The 15966-nt window shown below is 44.4% G+C and overlaps 1 protein-coding gene across 3 annotated transcripts in view; it reads right to left on the bottom strand.

Moving 5' to 3' along the window:
- Positions 1–270: 270 nt before the first annotated feature.
- dlc1 (DLC1 Rho GTPase activating protein) overlaps positions 271–15966 on the bottom strand; it is a 93899-nt gene continuing 78203 nt past the window's right edge. For all 3 annotated transcript variants that reach the window (XM_086295718.1, XM_086295717.1, XM_086295716.1), the window contains exons 7-18: positions 14842–14923; positions 13695–13758; positions 10100–11745; positions 8785–8964; positions 7139–7298; positions 6104–6311; positions 5388–5604; positions 4873–4987; positions 3510–3725; positions 2331–2548; positions 2041–2214; positions 271–1950 (exon numbers count right to left, since the gene is read on the bottom strand). In XM_086295718.1, coding sequence (XP_086151844.1) covers positions 1851–1950; positions 2041–2214; positions 2331–2548; positions 3510–3725; positions 4873–4987; positions 5388–5604; positions 6104–6311; positions 7139–7298; positions 8785–8964; positions 10100–11745; positions 13695–13758; positions 14842–14923 — 3380 coding nt within the window. In that variant the 3' untranslated portion in view covers positions 271–1850. The remainder of the gene's footprint in view (positions 1951–2040; positions 2215–2330; positions 2549–3509; positions 3726–4872; positions 4988–5387; positions 5605–6103; positions 6312–7138; positions 7299–8784; positions 8965–10099; positions 11746–13694; positions 13759–14841; positions 14924–15966) is intronic.

Raw genomic sequence — 15966 nt, 5'->3', positions numbered from 1 at the left:
TGGTCCCATCATGCGTTCACTGGTGTGGAGTAAACACAGAGAGCCGGCGATGAGGGGAAGCAAAAATGGAAGTCCAGTATCAGTCTGGAGCTGAGAAGGTGTAATTACTTGGAACAAACTGTTGTGCAAACAGGCGACCGAGCAGATTATGGGGGATCTGAAGAGCAAAGCCAGAACAAAGCCACAATACTTTGGCGTGAAAGTTGGCCGTGCTGTGGCCCTCCCTGTTTCTTTACAATTACATAACTCACAGGACACACACACGCGGTTATTATTTTAATACATTTAATAGTGCACTTTGATTAACCTGTACAGAAATAATATTATTAAAAAAGATAAAACATTTTCATTTACGTAACACAAAGCTTAACATGTACAATAAAACAGTATGATACAAAACAAACATATCTGAGGTATAAATATATTGGCTTTAAATTAACTGTCATTGTCATGCATTATTATTTGGCAGAGACACAGTTAAAACACTTGCGATGCGAACAATGGCTTAGTGGATTAATCGGACACGTCAGCGCGAACAACGCACAACCTCAGATTTAAGCACGAGTGTTACGAGTGAAGGTCAGCTGATACAATGTCTTTATTTTTTGAACACAGACGAGACAGCACAGCGAAAGAAGCTCACGCAAAGATATTTTCCTTCCTTCAAATTCACACATTCAGTCTGCCCTCCTCTTTACAGTAAAACCTGTAAAATCACCACCTTTATAAAAGGACCCCTCTTTTTTTTCCCCCTCTACTTTTCCTGTCGGACTACCTTTCTGTTCTCGTCTACATCAAAGCGACTGCGAAAGCATTATATGTTTTTAAAAACTTTGATAGCATACAAGCCTAAAATCTCAAAAACTGTGCTGTGCTTTAAACAAATCTAACACTTGTGACGGTGAGGAAAAGCTCACTGTGGGGAATCTACTGTTTTCATCTTGGGTTTTTAAAAAGAATTGGTCCATTAAATCAGTTTGGTCTTGCGTTTCGGTTCGTGACATCCATAAAGTGTGCCTATGCATCTCCGAGAACGCAAACAATGGCATCACACGCTCGAGAGACATTTGCCGCTTACTCAATTTGAATTCTTCTTGATGGAATTTAAGACATCTATCTGTATGTTAGTAAATGAGGCCCTTCCTTTGATCGCTCCTCTCAGTTTGGTGAGCCAGCCACCAGTACTCGTCTGTCTCTACCCTAAAACACTAAAACCCTTTGTGCTACCGGCCACCTGTCGTCTCACAACATCCTATCTATTGTCTCCGCTCAGTCTGCGCATTACCGTCTTTCTTCGCCCGTGGATTTATCAATCGGCTGACCATAATAATGTCTGCTGTGCTTTGCTGTAACAGAAAAAAAGGGGACAGAGGTAACGCAGGACATACGCCGACCTTTACTTTGAACAGACTACTTTATGTACACATTTTTCTGCTACTGGAAACCAGTATGACGAATCTGTGTTAACTGACGTATTCGCATACACACTCTCACGCATACATTAAATCCCTCTTTTGCTTCTCAGAAGCAATAGCACCCTTTGGACAAACCATACATCCTGTATCAACATCGCCTCCTCTGGCCCAGATAAATGTTTGTCTGACATAAGTCCTCTTGGCAGCACGCTGGGAGGCCCCAAAAGAACAGTTTAAAAACATAACATCAATCTTGTTTGGACATAGGGGGGGGAAAAAATCACAAAAAAAGTCCTTCAATCCAGGATCCAGAGTTTGTCCTGATGTGAGGATGGAGGCTTGGACTTTGACCTCCCTGGTGGGATGGAGGTCAAAGTCCCACCCCCCAAAAAAAATTCCCCAAAACTGCCGCCGTCCAAATTGCACAGCGCTTTCTCATTTGTCCATGGGTGCAGTGAATGAGTCTCGTATCCGTGCCACCTCGGCAGCGCACAAGTGTCCATACAGTTTATTGTACCACTCTGGGAAACGACCCCTGATTAGACAAAGAAAGAGAGGAGGCTGTTAGCCTACTGCGTTGCTCTAAAACTTGATTTGTTTGTGGCTCTGGAAGTAATCCACTCACCTGCAGTCGGTTCGGGAAATGTGTGTGAGTCGGGATTTGCTCGCTCCACAGGGCTCTATGAAGTAGCGTGAAGTAAGAACATTGGCTCGGACGCCCACCGCAGACGCCCCTTCGTGGTCTACAGAGGTACACACCAGTGCGCATGCTCCCTTTGGCAGGTCCGTTACCCATGTTCTGTTAGAAACCAATAAAGACACTTTAGATTAGAAACAGCATTAAATTAGATGTAAGATGAAAGATAAAGACAAAAGCAAAATAAACACAAAGAAGAGAAAAAGACAGCGATCTACCTGAGCACGACATGGTCTCTGGTAGGATGAGGCGCCATGGAGTTCCTGACATACTGGTAGACCTCTGTCCTGTCATCGAGGGTCTCCACTACACGGCTCTCGAGCAGGTCCTCATCCCAGTGTCCCTGCTCTCGCAGCACCCGGGTCAAAACCTCTTCGGGAGTTGCGGGAACCTCCACCGTTACTTTCCACAACCGCAGTGGATACCCATCATGGACCTAGAGAAACAGATGGCGAGACCCAGTTACTTTACTTGCAGTCCATTGATTTAAAGCACTTTATGTCATTAAAATCACAGAACAAAGACAGGAAATTACAGCAGACAGGAAATGTCATGCACACAGGTTCCTGCAGTTAGTTTTAAGGGCTTGAAAAGAAGGTGACTGGACTTGTTTAAGTATTTTCAAGACATTTCACCTCTCACCCAAGAGGCTTCGTCAGTTCAGTTTCACTCACAACCTCTGGTGGTAATATCTGACACCTTTTTCACAGTCGTGTAATAATGCACACGATTAATAATCAGTCAACGAGTGAGATGTCCTCAGCAAACTTAAAGAACACCAGTTGCCTTAATCTTATGCACAACAGCTAGGCTGTGTTTCAACATATTTCACTGCGCTCTGGCCAGGTCAGCTGCTTCTTTCTGCCATCATATGATAAAAAGCACACACTCTGTGCCTTGTGACTTTAAACTGGAGAAAAAGATAACCTCATCCAGGGCCTCGCAAACTGGACACAGGAAATGTAAGCCTGGGATAATGCAGAGGCTCTGTACGGGTTTGTGTTTGTGTGTGTGTGTCTCTATGTCAAGCTGATGTCATTCTGGGATGGAGTCCAGTACTGGGATGGGAATGAGATGCCAAGGGGCCAGGCCACTTTCGCACGGATTTGTTTTTACACAGGAAACCCTAACTGCAGGTTTTCCACTCGATATTTAGAGTTAAAAGAGAGGCAGGGCAAGGACTGAGAGGAAAAGAGAGGAGAGGAAACAGAGATGGTGTGCATGTTTCAGGAGTGACAGCTTGTTTACACTCTATAGAAAGATAATAAATCTTTCCTGTGAGCTGTCTGACAATTTTATCAATGTTTCCAGGCTGAAAGTAGCCGCACAGGCTGAACAGATGACATTTAAGAGGACCTAGAGATAGATTTTTAAAAAAAGAAAAAAAGAGGACCTACCTTCCTATATGCCAAGTCAGCATGCTCTGGCGTGGAGCAGCTGTCATATCCTTTGAACTTGTCTTTAGCCTCTTTGAGGAGAGTGTCCAGGCTATCTTGTAGGTACGCCCTGTAGCCTCCATGCGCAGCTTCTTCACCTGCAAGCTCCTCCAAGCGCTGCGGCAGCAAAGCCTGCTCCATATACGAGTTTCTGCAGCGATTCATTTCTTCTGGGATCTGTGAGAGAAGAGGAGATGGATGGTTAGAACAATTATTCATCTGCTTAGTCTGTTAGAGTTTAGGATAAAGAAATATCTTTTGGTTTGACAGACTTCTACAATTCCTACTGATGTTAGAGAAAACAAAGCACAGAAAACTTCAGAGAAAAAACTAAAAAATTAATTAAGACCCCCTTCACTAAAAATGATTGGCAGTGTGAGCTTACTGTGGGGAAAAACTATTATGTAAAACAGGTCTGATTTTAAAGATCTCAAAGCATTTCTGAATACGTGATTAACACTGAAGTCATGGTTTTTCTGGCTTTGTCATTATTACATTAATCCCATTAAACAAACTGGAAACACATCCTGTGTTTGCCTAGTGTATCCTCAATATAGTCTCCTTCATATCTTCCATTGTTAATTGCATCCTGACAGTGTTATCGTCAATCTTCCCTTTAAAAAAACCTCCATAAGCAAATGCAAATGTAATTAAAGAAATCATTTAAGGAGGTTAATTCGGTTTACTTGTGCAATGTGACCATGACAGGAAAGCAGGAAGCCTTTCCACAGCCTAATAGAATTTTAAACGACCTTAATGACCCACAGTGTGCAGCCTTTTAACATTTACTCTACCATGTCCAGAGAAGATGGCACAAGGCAAAGCACATTTCTGGCTTAATGTCAGTTTTAATTGGATCTGTAATGCTGTAGTTTTGCTGATTATTTCCTGTTGTGCTATCCATGTGGAGATGCCAAATCTCACTGACATGAATTTATGGATTTCTGACCCCTGTGATACTATGCTAGAGTTTGGGGGGCGTTTACTTGAACAGAGCTCTGGACAACATAGGTATTCAGCCCCCCGTAGCATGTTCACTTTCCATAATCCAAACTCCTCTTGAACGAATAACTGCATGAATTGGATCAATACCTTACATAACTGGGACTCTGTTTGTTGACAGGACAAACGCAGGGACACGAGGTATGCGGCAGGAAACCGGAGGTGACATTTATTCTGTCAGCAAACATACCCTCGTTACCTTAAATGGCAGTTTACTGTGAAGGTAGTAGCCAGTAACTCATTCTGCTTTTATTTTTTAAGCTAACTTTAAAAGTGAAGAGTTTGCTGCACAGGTTCTGCTACACGATTTTTAATCACTGACCCTAAAGAGTTTCCTGCACTCCTGGATCATGTGCGCCAGGCCGTGAGTGGCAGCAAGGTTTTCATTCAGGTCCCTCTGGTCTGGCTTTCCGAGTGTCTGCTTCCGGTTCATCACCCTTTGGGAAAGAAGGAAAAAGAAGAAGACATAATGAGGCTAATCAGAGCAATCACCACAAAAGAAAAGTAAAAAAAAAACTGGAGGAAACGGTTTAGCTGTATAAAGCTGATAAACCCTCACCTAGAAGTGCCAAATGTGGAACAATGCATGTGTTTTTTTATTTAGGTCTGGACGTTTATGTAACCTTTCTATTTCCTCTGTCTCTCCCCCTTCCTCTTCTCACCGGCTTTGCTCTCTTCCACACTATTCTGCCCTCGTGCTAGTTTGGAGTGACCCTTTCCTGTTTTCCAAAACTGCACAGGCATATTGTGCCCTTATGCAAGATGCTGCAACAAAAACTATTTTGATTAAAGGCATGAAACTGAACCGATTACAACGGCGCGCACTCAGACACACACCTCGGCGAGGAGCTCTCCTTCCGTCGAAGCGTGTTGAGGTGGAAAACGGATGGGGCCAGACAAACTGCTAGGTTGGTGGGAGTCATCTGATTCTCAGCCACGCTGGCCGTCACATCGCTGAGCAGACACAGCAGCGTCCGGAGTGCCTCTCGGTTCTCATCCGGCAGGAGCAGCACAGCAGCGCGAGCTGCCTGAAGGCGGAGCTCTTTAGGCATGTCTGGAGAAGAACATGGACTCCATCATCATTCCTTTTCAGTTCAATTTAGCACAAATTTATTTAGCTCCACAATAAGATTATCATATATAAAATTAAAAGCTCAAGGAGAGTCAGTCAGTACTAATATCTGTTGTCATACTACATCCTGTCATCGTTCTTTCCAGCTGTTGTTTAATTCAGGAAGTAGACCGTATCGGGCCTCCAATTACCTGCCAAAAACGAGTTATGATGGGATCTGTGTTGACCTGTTACATAAGCTATGTTACATAAGCTTATATGTATGGGTCCACTATATGCTTGACCTCTCATACATCACCTTACGCAAACGGTGTAGCGTCCACAGATGTGTGCTCATCTGTCTCATGTGTTTTTAACAGCTCTATGGCTACAACATCTAAAACAAAGTATGTCAGCTGTGCAGTTGCATACGTCAAGCTGCGCGAGGAAGACGACGTAGACGAGCCTGGAAGAACATTTTCTGTGTTTTGTGTCTTCTTACACTGATAGATCTGCAGGAAGGTCTCTGAAAGTTTGCTGGTAAGCAAGGGCTCTGGTAAATCTCTGAAGTACTGCTTCAGCATGTCGGCAACGTCATAAGCTGACTGGCCCTCGTAGTTGACTCCTCCCCCGTCGGCGCCGCTCGCTTCATTCATCTGACGGAGGGCTTGGATACGAGATTTTACGCCCGATTTCCTGAAAAGACCCACCTGGGCGGGGAAACAAAGAAGAAAAGGGTTACGTCTCACATACCATGCAGAAACCTTTGAACTATAAAGTACCCGATCAAAGAGTATCAAAAATGACTCTCACAAACACACACGTCTTTTATTGCGTTAGGCTGTTGCATTAGGAAAATAACATTCTTGACTTATCCACAAATCCGCAGCTTACAGTCAATATGGTTACATCACAACAGATCCTGTTGACTGTATTTACAAGGAGCTCCAACAACAGCCAGTAGGCATTCTTGTAGTGAATGCTGTGTAGGACCTCATCAATGGCCTTTTAAGGCTGTGTGAAATGGCAATGTTGGGGAGGAGAAAAGAAGAAGACTGCTGGCTTGTTCACTGAATATTTTCCATGAGCTTTCACACTTCCAAACAGAGGCACTTTGTCTGTCCTTGAAAAGAGAGCCATCATTCTCTTTTGCATGATGCCATATTAAAAGCCATTTTTCAATTTGACTGCACCTTTCCTTCCTTTATAAATGCACAGACTGTGACAGACTGGGTATAGATTAAAGCGACACAGGTGACTGAGCACACTGACTCTCCCCTGGCACACAGAAAGTGTTTACACACTGAGTGGGCATCAGACTTTTTCCAATTCCCTGCCTCATGTTATGTAACACCAAGAGAAATATGCACATGTATTTAAATTGATATTTTATGCCGTTTGAGTAGCTTAAAGAAAACAAGTTAGCTAAAATAGTACTTAAAGCTAAAGCTGAGGTGGCCATTACATGTAAACTTGCAATTCCAGTGTATAAAAAGGTTTTGCACACATCTGTGCATATTTCTGTACTATATGTTACCTGGTCGAGGCACTGATTTCGTAAGTAGCGCATGGCCTGCTGGATTCCTTGAGGCAGGGGCTGTCCCGTCCGCTGGACGATGACTTGTAGTGGCACACCAAACACATTCCTGTCTTTGTAGTCGCGCACCTTGATGCGCTTCATAAACTTCGGCACAGCCCTGCAGCATACACACAAATTTGGATCTTTAAAATGGGTCAACATTATAATGACATACCTTCATTCTCTCTTTACTAACTGAGAGCCTAGACTGTAATCAACAAAAACACATCACAGTAATCAGGGCTAACACAGACATTCCACAAACACCTATTCATACACAGAAAATTGAATCACAGCCGCGTCAGAAATGCGTCAAATGGTTTATTTTTAGTTCAGATGCAATGTAAAACTCAAACAAATCCAATTAGGCCTTTTATCACACAGCGCTTGAGCCTTTTATGTGTGTGCAAGGCGAGTGTGAAAGTGAGCGAGTGCAGAGGTCCATCTGCAGGGTTACGGGGGGCGTGGGTAAAAAGGTAAGGGAAAAATGGGGATCGTGGAAAGGAGATGTACAAACCCGCTACTTTGTACATCTCCAGTCGACGTCCGTCTCCAGATTTGTCACTCTGGGCGAGCTTGTGTGCAAGGATTTGGTTCCTAGTGAACAGCAAGTCTCCATCCACAAACCCAGAGTTGAAACATGCAACCCTGACCGTTTCACAAGAATGTGCCCGCAGATTTATGGCTGAGTATCTGTCTGCATGGGTGTGAGTGTGTTTTGCACAGAGATGTTATGCGTGACTCAGGACAAGTGTGTCTTTGTAAGTGCTGGGGTTCACAAGACTCGGAGTGCTTCTTAGAAGCACGGTTTAGAAAAAAAAAACAAGAAGAAGAAAAAAAAAGAGCATGTTATGATCCCGGGCAGAATTCTGACTATGTTGTGGGCCTCCAGTGGCCAACAATTGGACACTGTCTTTCAGTGAGCCTCGACCTGTCATAAGACTGTCATAATGCCTTCTATTCCCGTTTAAAAGAAAGCCTCGAGCAGAAAAATAACACAGAATTAATGTGATTTTTCCACTTCTAGTCATCTTTTTTCCTTAACTTTAGCTTCTTCAAAACAGCCAATTCTAGGTAGCACTTTGGCTTATAGCAATTTAGCACAATGACACTTCAGTCTACTGTAATGTGAAGAATGTTCAGTGACATTCAGCTGCTTTCATTTCAGGGAATTACATTAGCCCAGACCTTAAGCTTAGAAGTGGTACAGAAGATAGCTTGGAAGGACAGTTATTGCGTGCAGCTCTTTTCAGCCTCGAGCTCAACACCTCGCGTGTGAACTGCCATGATTGCCCCGTTGAGAAAAAGACTATGTACGCCCCTTCCCAGCAATTATGGGCCTGGGAAAAGAATGTGAAACCCAACCTCTGTGGACAGCCATCCCCACACTATACAACAACCTGCAGATGGAGAGGATTTGGAGATGGGTAGGATTGAGAGGGTTAATAGCTGGCTGAATGGGTATATTAAAGGGCATTACTTAGAGGAACAATATGGCAGTGGCAGAAGCCATTTCACATGAAGCTTTAAAAAGAAAGAAAAACACTTCTTAATGCTTTCACCCTCCATTTCCCGTCCACAAGCCTTCCCTACAGTCCACTCACCAACTGAAGCCATGTTTGTTTGTAGGAGTGTGTTTCTCCAGTAGAGCAGTGAGCTGCAGAAGGGAGAGTTTCTGCAGCAGATTCATCTGTAGCACAGACTGGCAGCTAATCTGAAGCTGGGCGGAGGCCAAGCTGGGCCGATGGGAGTTCTGGAAGCTGGGCCAGCGGAGTTTCTGTGGTCTGGAGTACATCGGAGAAGAGCAGAGCACAAATTGAGATGTGAGAAGAATACTGACGATTGAGAAAGAACAAGTTTAACCCTCGGGATCTGCCTCATGCTTTTGTTCATGCATAAACGTTGACAATAAAACCCACGGCCACACACAGTATTTGTAGTTGTTATGTGCCAAGTGATCAGTTTGGGGATTACAAGGACTTATGTACACATCAATCAAGAGATTGTCTTTGAGACTAAAAGCCCGCCGAACGCAAGTCTGCCTGTGAATTCCTGAAAGCACAGGAACGGTCCCCATGGAAACCAAGCAGCATTCCAGAGCGCTCGGTAGCATTACATAAGGAGAGAAGTCTCAGCGTGTCCCCCTGTTTATCCTATGCTGTCACTTTTTATGTAAAACTCTTTTTGTTGGTACCTCAGTGCTGCATTCAGGTTTGCTTTGTCCTTTTACAGAAGAAAGACTGGCAGCATGAGACTTTCCACTTAGTATTAAAACTAAAAGTAGCACATAAAATTTTTCTTATATAAAAATATGCATGAAATTGTATTTTTGAGAATGGCTAACAGTGTGGTCTGGGAATTATTTAGAGTCAAAGTTGCTGTTTAATCTAGAGCAGGAGTATGAAATGGACCTGAGGGCCAGAACTGGCCTGGCAAAGACTTCAATCTGGCTCACTCCATATCTTAAGAAAATATGTGGAGGAGAGCATAAATTTTAGACTTTTAACTGTAGTTTTGGCTCCAAATAAAGATTCCCCCCACAGTTATTTATACAGCATTTCTTTATCATGTAGAAAAAGAGACATTGTGTTGAAACTGCACTTCTTTTTCTTACATCTCAGGTATTAAAAGTGTAGTTAAACTTCTTTACATTGATAAAAAAAAGAGGGGTTTTACTGCTCGACCCACTTAAAATCAAAGTAGGCTGTATGTGCCCCATAGTGTAAAATGAATTAGACATCCCTGATTTAGGGACTATAGATATAAATGACCACATGTACTCTAACCTGGCATGTTTGCACCTTACTATAAAATGTAAGGATTTCAAACCTCTGATTTTTTTATTAAAATCTGGATGAACCGACCCTTCATTGATGATCTGCATTTGTAAAAAGATGGTTTTGAATTTTCTTCCCTCACCTGCTGGTTCGGGTTAGAGATGCTCCGACACCAGAGTCTCTTCTCTCCCTCATTCCTTCCTCCCCCTCGCCCAAGGGGTTTCCTGTGCTGTCTTGGTCGCTTCCGTTCTCGGCCTCCTCCAGGCGGTTCTGCAGAGGAGAGGATGGGCACGGGGAGGCCGAGTCCAGTGCTGAATCCGAGTCGCCTTCTTCCTCCTCATCTTCCTCCTCCTCCTCTTCACCAGCCGCATCCTCAGACCAGGCATTAACGAAACGCTGCAGGCCGCTGACGTGTTGAAGCACTTCCTCTAATTTGTGCTCATCCCCCTCTTCCTCCTCTCCCTCCACTCTCTCCGTGTAAGGGACGTTGTCATAAAAACTCAGACGGCTGTCGACCGAGCCCGATGAGCCACGGCGTTGACGTCTGCTGTGCCGTCCCCTGAGGATCACAGAGTTTCCATTATCATTAGTGCGTGAACTCCCATCCTGGAGGGCCTTGGGAAAGGTTCCAGGCTTATGGCCTTCTGGTAAATAGAAAAAGATCATGCCCTCCTCTTCCTCTTCTTCTTCCACTTGTCTGCTGCTGTCTTGCACGCTGTAGTTGTTCTTGCGGTTCTGCTCATCAACTGTCATCCCATTACTAGCGTGGCAGGGGATGGGTGGGGCAGATTTGGGAGCTTGCTGCTGATCTGAAGCTTGCTGGAGGAGGCTGAAAGGATCAAAACCTTCCAAATACATGCCCCCTCGCTTACTGGAGGTCGCTGCCGCACTGTGGCTGCGAGCTCGAGTCACTGGGCTCGGCGTGCTCACCGCACTCCCGCTGCTAGCTTCCGACTGGCTGCTCCCAGTACTTCCAGTACTTCCGTTGCTGGTCTGAGTGGAGTAGGATACAGAGCGATTGCGGTTAAGTGTCATAGTCTGGGTATTATTGCGATGGTGATTAAGATTCTGGTTGAGGTTGAGACTGGAGATGTCCACGCAGTTGAGCCTCCGCAGTTTGTCATCATCGAGACCCTCTTTGACGACAGGGCCGCTGATTTCTATTTTGCCTCCGCCGGTGCCCCCCTTCTTCTTTCTCTTAGAGGAGCTGCCACTGCGGAGCCGCAGACTCTCCATCCTCTTGAGAAAGCTCTTAGCTCTCGAACGTGTGCTTTTGCTGCTGCCGGATCCTCGGTCCAGACTTCCCCCTCGTCCGGCGACCCCCGTCTTTACATCAAAGGTAAACTGCCTGAGAGTCTCTAGGGGCGATGGAGGCAACCCGTCAGACAGAGAGTCCTCATTAGCACATCCTGACCCACCCGTGCCTGACGATGAACACATGCTAGCTATTGAGCTGGCACGGGTGGCATTAGGGGGCACAGCTTCGTTTACCAGAGCAGCACCGTGGGTCTTCTCTTCTCCTCTCCCTCCACTCCCACTGCTGTGGATGGAGCCGACTTCGGGCTGTTCACTGAGGTCGGTCAGCACACTCTCCGAGCTGTTGCCTTCTCGGAGGGTGAGCTTGCCCTTCTGGGATGCTTGGTCATTGGGAAAAGGGGGCTGGCAGGCATCTGTGGGCAGCGCGGAGAAAACCTCCAGCTCATCCATCCGAGACCAGCGCTTGCTGTCCCTCTGGAAGGTCCAGCGTCCACTGATGGCACAAGGCTCATCCTCATCTGAGTCCTCACTCTGAATGAATAAGGGGGCCAAGGAAGGGAGAGGGGAGAGAAAGGAATAGCAAGAAGAGACGGGGAAAAAAGAGAGGGAGGGAGAGAAACAGTTGGTGACATTATTCACTGCCACATTTTCCACTTCTTTTCCAGTATTCCTCACCTTGATCCAGGAAACTTTCTGTAGTTATGGAACTTATTTTAGAATGGATCTAATTTTAACCTACATGAAATATAATTATATACAATGGCTGTCAAAAGCTTCCATAACACAAGGCCTTTTATAAGAAGACATGTATAAATTTCAGCATGAAGCATGAGGTAATTATATTCATGGTCAGTCAGAAAACCTCAGAAAAATAAGTAGAATAAATTGGCCATTGCTGAGTCACATTTAATGTATATGAACCATTACAAAAATGCACACACCTCCCCCAGTTTGGTTAATCTGTCTCAGACCCCGAAGGGCGTTGAGGAAATTCCATTTTGACCCCATAGCTCTCAATGTAGCCGGCCAGACTGGGGTCACCCCCCGCCTACACCCACCTACACAGTCGTTATCTGATTGTGCACAGGCACTCATGGTTGGAGAGTAAAACAAGCGCCGTCACTGATATATTTTAAAATTTCTTATACAACCCACCTACAAAACTGGCGTCTATAGTATACAATCCAAGTCAAACACAGGCCTCAAATCTAAAATCTGAACTCATTAGAACACCAAAAACTTATAAATGAAGTTCCTATATAAAGGATCCTGGAGATAAGCACTTTGATTGAAAAAGGAAAAAAAAATCATCATTTTCAGAGTTCACAAAGGGCTTTATTATAGGCTTCGTTTCAAATAAAAGTGAATAAAGATTGTGATCTATCCTGGTACAAAGAGGATTCACCTAAAAAGAACAATTTAGTAATTTTGGCGACACTGCTCTATACGACCGTAGCCTGTTTCTCCAGTTACTCCGGTTGTAATGAGAGGTAACCAGCACTCACTGGTGATCATAGCTGGAACCATTTTTTACTGTCCACCCAGCAAATCATACTGATTGATACGCTGATTGCCACATCAATGAGGTCGCAGAATGAAAGCTATTCTTATAATCATCGGACAGTACGAGCAAACCACGAAGAACAGGAGACGAGGAGATGGAGATTTAAGAGAGGGAATGTAAAGACGTGACGAGATCAATGCATTCCTAAGCTGTCTGGGCGTGGGGGTGGGAGGCTGTTGTCCCGCAAGAGCGGAGGAGTCGAGGAGGCAAATAACCTCTTTGACTCCTCTGCTCTTCTCTGTTGACTCCTGAAATGAAAGGTGACACAGAAAGGGTCATCCTAATGAATACCACCACGCATAGAACAAGGATCTTCCTATGTAGCCCTTAAGGGCATTAGATTTGGTTGATTTGTAGAAAACAGAGAAATTCTTGTCACAAAGTGACAGTGTCTGTCAGTCTAGACTTTCTGCTTTAATTGAAACATGAGTGGTCTAAAAGTGGGATTTTTACATAATTATCCTAAGGAGGAAAAACACTTTCCACTAGGACGGCTTCCTTAAAAGAGACATTTAAGAGCTGGTGTTGGTGGGGGTTTAATTGGTGCGAAAAACTGCTTGAAAACATGCCTTTATAATACCTCTGAAATCATTGAAAGATGTATAAATACGAGGAAGTATTTTAGAAGAGAGAAGGTGAGCATACTTTAAATGAATGGGGGAGTTTTGGTCAAAGAAACCCCTTCATTTAGACATTAAAGCTCTCCTCCCTTCCCCTACTATCCCACAACCCATTTGGTATAGAAATGAACTCAACAGGTGCCTTCTCATTAAACGAGATGAGAGAAAATGCAGCTTTGCCCTGTGGCCAAGTGCGAACTGTGGGTTGAGGTGAGGCGGTGCAACTGTGGATAAGGAGATGTGCAAAGTGGCTTTTCACAAAGGAGGGTAGTTCAAGTGCTTGCATGTAGACTTACTCTTTTTCTTTGTGGCGAAATCTCCAGTCTCATTAAAGCGCACTTATTGAGGGTGTTCAGTCTCCTGCAAACACAAACACATGCACAACTGGTTAGATTTGAATTGCGTGGGCTTTAAATATTAAACCTCACCAACTTTCACTAGAACACAAGGATGTGTAAAGGAAGGAAAGATGAAACAAGGCAAAAAGGAACTGCGGTGCATCCAGTCTGGCTAATGAGATGCGGAGGGATAATCCCTACGTGGACAGGAAGAGAAGGAGAGAGTGCAAAGAGAATGAAATCTGCTGGAGTGCCGACGCAACCTCGGGGAGGGGACAGAAAGATTATCCCTTTAGCCACCTGGAGAAGGGGGTCCAACCTCTGAAGAGCTCTTAGAGCAGATCATGTAACAATGGAGAGATGAAGTGATGGGAACTCAAGGATAGCTGCGGATGTGGGGAAGGGATGAATGCTGCCAAAAGAGGAGACACTGAGATGATAGCTTCCAGATGTATGGAGGAACACCTGCTGTGGTTTATTACTTAAGGATCGAGTTCTGATGAAGAGGCTGAGTCCATTAAAGAACCATTAGTTCCCTCCTCATATGCTAAAAAGGACGGCAGGGGGACAAATTGAATGCAAACCCAGTCGTCTTCAATGATAATTGCAACCATTTGGATCACTTCACATATAAAATGAAGGCTCACAAAGCTCAGAGCCTTTTAAATGTTTATGTTTTAGGGAACAATTGCAGTCTAATTTTTTTTGTCCCCTACAACATAAAAAGAAAGATGCAGTGATGTAAGGAGAAAGATATGTGCCTGGGAGGATGGTACAAAAGACTCTAACGGCTAAGATAAACCCTATCAGTCCCAGATAAAGAAGAAAATAAAGGCGGAAGAAGGTAAGAACATAGTGAAACCAAACAGGGAGGGGAAGTGCACGGTTGCTTATCGTGCGATTCTTTTATCTCATCGGCAACTTTCCAAAGCATGGCTCTTTTTGAAGTCGTGCCCTCATGGTTTCATCAGAGGGAAAAGTAGTGATAGTACAAAAAAGAGAGAGAGAGAGAGAGAAGATGATGAGGAACAAGAAGAAAGGAACATACCATCAAAAGAAAGATAAAAGGCGTATGAAGGGTTTTAAGCATGACTTGTAATCTCACCTGCAGAGAGCCTCAATAGCATCCCGATCGAGGAAGTCGTGGTCTTTGGTGACTGAAGAAATGTCAATGGGAAACTGGGCGTCTAAAGAGAGAGAAGTGAGTCAGGTTACGTGAGGGCATCTCCCTGCCACTGATTGGATCAGTATGTTCAGATAAAACTAAAAGATACCACCCTCAGCTCCAAAGACACCCACCTACTCAAACACCCACCTTCCCCCTCTCACTCCCACCCACCCATACAGCCCTGATTAAAAGCTAAAAGAGGAAGTAGCGTCTTAGTCGACCAAACAAACACAGCTGCAGCTTTCAGACCCAGCAGGCAGGGGGGATATGCAGCACAGGGGGAGAGAACAGGGGACTGATTGAAGAATGACAATAGGTACTCCAATGTGGCTCAGAGGTCCCGCTTCCTTTTCTGCTTCTCACTCTTTCTCTCTGGTCTACCTGAATAACAAGGTCACTTGTTCACCCAGTTGCTGGGCTGGTAAAAGCAGAGTGAGTATGCCTTGAAATTCTGTCTTGAATGCCAAGAATGACCAACTGGATATTACAAGGTTTTCTGGAATGTCGGACCAACCCAAAATGGGACTGTTGCATCCAAACCCTCAGGGGTCATGTTGATAAGAAAATGCTATCATGGGGCCAGCACCTTTAACCTGTACTGTACTGGAGCAGGCCTATCAGTCTGCCTATCTTTAGTGGGGCAATAGTCTCGACGGCACAGACAATAAAGAATCTCTTATGGAAATAAGGAAGGGAAATGTGTGTCACGTATCAACAGAGCAATTCCTACTACTACTACAAATGAGTCAAGCGCAGTTTTCAGCACTTTTGTATTGCTTTTTTTTTTTTTTGTCTGAAAGGTCTCAACACCTGTACAGAAACTCAAATAGGAAACCTTTCACAGTTAAGTGGAAATAAGCAGTGACCTGCTGACAATGGCAGCTCGGTACTGCTGTCATCATTCTGTAATTACATAAAGGGAACTGGTATGCCCCTGGCATGCAGTAGTATAGAAGACCTACAAGGAGTGAAGAATGTTTTATGTACTTTGGTGCTTATTTATATTTCAAGGGTCATGCAAAGTACTCTTTTTCAAGCAGTTGTCATTGCAGGTGTAGCTTT

The sequence above is a fragment of the Aulonocara sp. 'chitande type north' Nkhata Bay genome, linkage group LG6 (assembly GCF_057382095.1).
Source record: "Aulonocara sp. 'chitande type north' Nkhata Bay isolate Kocher_YH1m ecotype deep benthic linkage group LG6, A_spYH_male_GT1.1, whole genome shotgun sequence".
In the NCBI taxonomy this organism is placed as follows: Eukaryota; Metazoa; Chordata; class Actinopteri; order Cichliformes; family Cichlidae; genus Aulonocara; species Aulonocara sp. 'chitande type north' Nkhata Bay.
Note: the sequence above shows the minus strand (reverse complement) of the source record. Positions and strands in the feature narration are given on the sequence as shown.